This window comes from Podarcis bocagei (assembly GCF_964188305.1).
Source record: "Podarcis bocagei genome assembly, chromosome: 7".
Classification (NCBI taxonomy): Eukaryota; Metazoa; Chordata; class Lepidosauria; order Squamata; family Lacertidae; genus Podarcis; species Podarcis bocagei.
The window spans coordinates 58,616,146-58,622,409 of NC_138132.1; the positions used below are offsets into that span (position 1 = coordinate 58,616,146).

The window sequence follows — 6,264 nt, forward strand, 5'->3', positions numbered from 1 at the left end:
CAGGGAAGAGGACATACTTCAGAGGTAGCATGCATGCACCTCGGTGGTAGGGCACATGTTTTGCAAGCCAAAGTCAGAAGTTGAGCCCCTGGCATCTCTAGCTAGAAATGTGGTTGGGAAACTTGTAACCAGATGTCCAGATGTTATTGGACTCAAGTTCCCATCAGCCACAGCCAGCATGCTCAGGGGTGATGGGAATATCCAGCCATATCTAGAGGGCCACAGGTTTCACACTTCTGAGTTAGAAGGATCAAGTAGCAGGTAATGTGGAAAAAAACATCTGCCTCAGACCCAGAAGAGCCATTGCTAGTTAGAAGTGTAATATACTGGTTTGAACAAACAAAAGTTCTGGCCTGGTGTAAGGCAGGTTCCTGTGCTCCCCCCCTGCTCCCTGCTATATATTTGTCCATGGGAGAGAGAAGAGAAAAATCTGTCCTACTAGATTGGTACAACAGTATTTATTTGGCTATAAAGCAGGTGAAGCACCAATCCTAATGAGATTTGACTGGTTTGCAGATGGACCTGCAAATGCAAACTTCTCAAACCAGTAACTCTGGAACAACCCCATCAACTTCAGCCTACCATCAAACAGGACTGAATTTACACGTTATAATGTCTTAATATGGTACACTAGAAATGTAGCAAGGATGAGGCAAGGACAAAGCCATTCAATCCCTAATAGTCCATATGCAACCCAAATAGCATAAACTTCTAAACTATGGACACATACAATGAAGTCTTGCACAATTGCCTAGCCTCAGACCATTCACTCTAAATAAATCCTATTAAATTCAGATTTTCCTGAAGTTACTCTAACCCAGGCTTCCTCAACCTCACCCTCCAAATGTTTTTGGTCTACAACTCCCATGATCCCTAGCTAGCAGGACCAGTGGTCAGGGATGATGGGAACTGTAGTCTCAAAATATCCCGAGGGCTGAGGTTGAGGAAGCCTGCTCTAACCCATGAGCTATTCTAGACACACACAAATGATGTATTTTGTGTTATTGCCCATTGTATTCAACCATATGTAGAAGAATGTCCTCCCTACTACATTGCCAGTCAATACTGCTGGCCTGTTCTTAAGCTTTGCAATGACTACAGCAGGAATGCCAACCTGAACAAAATTTTGAGGGGGGGCAGGTAACCCCTGTCCTGCACAATTGATCACATGATGTGGCACACATACACCATTTGAATGGCAATGTCCATCAAGTTTGGGGGGGCAGCCCCCTCAAATATTTTATTGGGTGGGCCAAAGAGACATTGGCCCCTAGGAGTTGGTTCTTATGGACCACAGTATTATTGCCTTAGACACTGATTTTTATTTTTAATGCAACTACTAACATTGCTGCAACATTGTTACAAATGGTGGATACACATCTTACGAACGTCAGCTTATAGCTAGGTATGTAAAAATACACTAATGCAAAGGCATTTTCGATGACAAAGCAACCAGGAGCAGCTTGGATGAGCTCAGCAAAAGAAAGAAGCAAGGTTCATCTGAACAAGTCATCAACCACCCAACCATCTGTGGTTTAAAACTATATGAATCAGAATGAGATTTGCAACCAATGGCTTCAAACTGTTTACCCTAGAGTAAACCCCTAGGTTAGCAGACTTACTTTTTAAAAGTGCAATAAAATTTTCGTCTTAACATCCTGATCCTAAACACATTTTGTTACAAAGCTTATTGATTTCAATGATCTTTATTTCAAAGTGTGTTCAGGATCACAGCCCAAGTCATATCCATCCTCCACCTTAATTAAAGTTGGCAATAGGAAAAGTGCAACAGAGTTAATAGCTTCCTACCAGTTTAGTGTTTTTTTGGTTTTGTTTTGTTTTGAGGAGATTGGTGTTCTAAGAAATTGTATCCAACAGCAGTTTCACACTTTCCTTCCTCGTGATGCTGAAGATACAATGGAACATTATTCAAAAGGTACCTACAATTGGTCTGCTTCTGCAAATTTCTAATTTTGGAGCTATTCACATGTTGTAGAGGCACACGCTGTAGAGGCACATAGCAAACGAAGAAGAATGTACACAGTGTCTTTTCATTATCACCAAGGATAAACAAACAAAAAAATATGGCTGGTATATAGTTTAGCTCAAAAATGTTCATGAATTAATACAAAGTGCAGCAAACATTTAGCCATTCTCTAAATGATGGTGACTTTATACATTTGGCTGCCCTAACAAGCGACTGTGCAGAGTTATTCAGAGCATTGAAAACTCTTAAAAATCAAAGGTGATGCTCTAGTCCCTAATTTGTGTTGAGTCCCTCCTCTCTCTCTCTTTTTCTTTTTTCATACTATCAAGGCAGCAGCTTGCTCATATTCTCAGTGGTGTATCTCCCAAGAGCACGCTCAGGCATGCATTCTCCAGGAGCAGCTTAACATAACCTTGGTGAAAAGGAATTGGTATGCTATGGCTACATGGGACAAGGCAAACACCAGTTCAGCTTCCATCAAACATGACCATCATGCCTGACCAAGCACATTCGAAAACAGAGCCTTCTTAAAAGAAGAGCTTGCTTTGGTGACATCCTTTTTTCAAGCAATCCCCTAGTAAGAAACTTTTGATAACCGCAGATATTGTTTTGAAAATTCCGTCTTCCCACCCCCGACCAATTCCTTTTTCTCATGCATTACCTAGGTAATCATCATTACATTCTTCATTCAGTTAACCATTTGCACAGTATCTCAACAGGCAGTATCTCACAAGGGGCCCCAGAGTCTGGGCAAATGCAGAGTGGTGGTGGTGGTGGTGGAGAGAGACAGCTAGCTGTGAAAGGGATCTTTATATACATGTATGAAGGCCCCGTGTTAATAACTCCGTGAGCTATTGACACAGCCTAATGCAAACAGTGAAGTCCCTTTCAGAATAGCATGAGTCACCATGTCTCTCTTTAAGTTTGCATTTCCCTGTTCCTTCCCGGTTGCAAAAACAGACTAGCTGTGGTTGAAACATTTTTTATTATTATTTGTAAAATGCATTTAGGGTAGGGAGTGCCCTTCTCTTCTGCTGACTGCTGCTGCTGCTGCTACATCTGCCTTCTCATCTATAAACTGCCACAAGAAAGATGTAAATAAACCATGGAGCTAAGTAGTACCAACAGCTTCTCCGGCAGACAAACAAGTCAAATGAAACAATTCGCTTGCTTTGTAATGTTAGCAGGCAAGGAATCATGCATCCACTGAACTAATTCCCACTTGGAATGACCTTTGTCACCCAGATCCTAAACACATTTTTTTTTCTGGGATGTGGATCCCACGGATTTCAATAAAACTCCACACAAGCATGCTTTGTCAGAACTAATGCCTTAGTTAATGTCTTAACTGTGGCGGAATGTGAAAAAAGTGGGACCCAAATGAGTTGGGGGGGAGTGGGCAGCAAAGCACAATCTCTGATCAGCATTTTATCATACTCTAAATACCAAGGACTGTAAGAAAAGAAATAGATCTGACCTTAAAAAAACAGATATTTTTAAAAATAAATACAATACAACAAACTAAAAGAAAGAAAGAAAGAAAGAAAGAAAGAAAGAAAGAAAGAAAGAAAGAAAGAAAGAAAGACAATAGTGGCAGCTGCTCACTGGCTGCAATTCCCAAAGTACTTCTTAGAGCCTCAGCAAAAACTGCCCATTGTTCCAGGGATTCCAAGTAAAGCAGAAAGCAGCATCTTTGCAAACTGCACAAGCCCATTTTTGCCCGGATACACCATGCACACACTTTCCCTTCATCAGCAATTTCCCCCACGGCCAATGAAATAGTAGCTATTCCGCAAGCCCTACATTTGTATGTGTGTGTTTACAAGGGAAACTGTGCTTTATTTCAAAAGAATTGTGAGAAAATGATAAGGGATTATCCTTCCAAAGTTGCGGAGGGGGAGTAGTAACAACAACAACAACAGCAACAACAACAGGAGCCAGAGATGGCTTTTTGTACAGGCCATGGAAAGGAGCAGTGAGGCGGTAGCGTTAGAGAGAACACTTGAGAAAGTTTTGATTAAAAAATTGCTGCCCCATTTAACATCAGGGAAAGAAAGTTTCAGCAGTTGCAGTGCCCTTTCCCCCTCGTTCCACCTACCCCCCAGAACAAAAACAAAAATATACTACCGCAAAACAGAGCACCACCAGGCACAATATTATGAGGAAAACTAGAGAGGCACACCAGAAACAAAGGTATAAAACAAGAAAAATGGGGAGGAATTAAAGAAGTAGTCACCTTGTTGTAGTTGTAGTAACCCAAACACTGGGCAAAGTCCAGATTGGAAGGGTCTCCAGGAAGGGAGCTTCCAGATGCAGCAGGATAAAATCTTACATCCATGTTGAAGGGATTGGGGGGGGGGTGTTTGGGGCAGGGGGGTGGGGAAGGAAGGGGGTGTTGGATGGAAGAAGAGTTAAAGAGAGGAGGTCCGTGTGGTCCAAAAAGGGGTGAAGTTCTGAGAGGCTCTCAATAGATCCACCTTCCAAATAAAATAAAAATAAAAAAGTGCCCGGGTTTGGAGGGAAGAACGTTGCTCAAGTTGTTTGGGAATCTGCGAGAAGTGGAAAGAGGCGAAGCTTCCTGGAGGACAAGGAGGGAGGGAAGAGGAGGGAGAAAGAGAAGGGGGGGGGACAAAAACAAACAAGGGATGGGATGATAGAGACGGGGGAGGGGAGGGGGCAGAGCGGCAGGTGAGCCGAAGGCGGGGAAGGAGAGGCACAGGTGAGGCGAAGGTGAGGGGGGAGCAAGAAGGGGGAGCCTCTCGCGCCTCTGGAGAAGTGGGGCGAAAGCTTTCTCTCAGTCCGCTCTCTCTCTCTCTCTCCCCACCCCCCTCCAATGGCAAGCCCCCGGGTTTTGCCTCTCTCTCTCTCTGCCTCCAGAACCAGCTGCACCACACAAAGAAGCCACGCGCCCGGCTCTGAGGAGAGAAAGAAGCAGAAGCAGCGGCTCTCTCTCACTCTCTCGGCTTCTCTCTCTCTCGGGCCCCCTCCTCCCGCCTGCCTCAGGAGAGGGGGGAACGGCGACCGGGCGCGCGGGCGGGCGCGCGCTCCGCCGCCGAGGCAGCCGGCGCAAGGGTCTCTCTCTCTCTCTCTCTCTCTCTCTCTCTTTCTCTTTCTCTGTATGTGTCTCTTTCTTTTCCCTTCCCCTCTTCTGGAAGTGACTGTTTTGTGTGTGTGTGTGGACAGAGAGAAAGGGCAGAGGAACTCGTGAGGGGAGAAAGAAGGCGCCAAAGAAAAGGAGCCCCGGATAGCTGCGGAGAGGGAGGGTCGCGGGGCAGGCAGCTTCGCTGTCTCCAAGCACACACACGCCCCAAAAGTGCTCCAAAAGAGGGGCGACGGTGGCGGCTGCTCTTGGCACCGCCCAACTTGAATGAGGCCGAAGGGAGGACTTGGTGGTGGGGTCGGCGGGTTCTTCGCCGCCGCTTCGCTCTCTGGCAGTACTACCCCCCTCTTTTTTTCTTTTCTTTTTCTCGCTCCCTTCAGCTGCACACCGCCGAGGAGGGTTACCTCGCGCGCGCGTCCAAAGGAGCCAGGGCCCGCTCGCTTCTCTCCCGCCCCGCCCTCCCGCGCGCGCTCCTTGGCCGGCCGGCCGCCTCGAAGGTTGAGGGGGAGAGAGGAAACCGAAGCGCACGTGCGCAGAGGAGGGGAGCCGCGGGGGGGGGGAGAGAGAGACAAGTGCACGTGTGAATGGGGACCATGGGTCTGTTACGCACCGCAGCCAGAACTTTCGGCAGTGCGGTTGGGGTTCGCTCCTCTGAGCTTGCCGGGCCGCCAGGGGAGGGGAAATGAAGAGAGTGTAATACACGTGTATGTATGCAGCAGACTTTCTATTGACAGAGAGGAAGAGGGTAGACTGGCTCGCAGGCGGGCATCTGAAGGGAAGCCTTTGTAACCCCTTGAACGTGGGAACCAGTCTGAGCTGGGTAGAGCACCCTAAAGCGGGCTTTTACTTAGTGTTGCCTCCAATCTAACGCTCCTCCTCCGAATTTTCACCCGCGGTCTTCTGTTGTTTTAACAAATTTGTCCGTTCTAAGGATAAAGGAAGGTGGTAGGTGGGAGCAGGATTGCTGAGCATCTAACCTCTGCAGGTTCGTTTTATACATGTACTCTGTGCACCTGGAGTGCTTCCCCACCCCACAGAAACCCAGCATGGAGAAAATGTGATAGACAGCTGGATATATGGGGCTCTTTCAAACATCATAACAAATGTATTCAGATGATATACACACAATCCTGCTCCCCACTGTTGTATACGAATACACTGGGTGATGAAACAAGTA

At 46.5% G+C, this 6,264-nt stretch overlaps 1 protein-coding gene across 1 annotated transcript in view; it reads right to left on the bottom strand.

The window, feature by feature from the left end:
* Positions 1 to 4,342, bottom strand: part of TOX3 (TOX high mobility group box family member 3) — a 102,934-nt gene extending 98,592 nt beyond the window's left edge. The window contains exon 1 of the mRNA XM_081201201.1: positions 4,224 to 4,342. Within this exon, the coding sequence (XP_081057327.1) occupies positions 4,224 to 4,325 (102 nt within the window). The 5' untranslated portion in view covers positions 4,326 to 4,342. The remainder of the gene's footprint in view (positions 1 to 4,223) is intronic.
* Between the last annotated feature and the right edge of the window lie 1,922 nt (positions 4,343 to 6,264).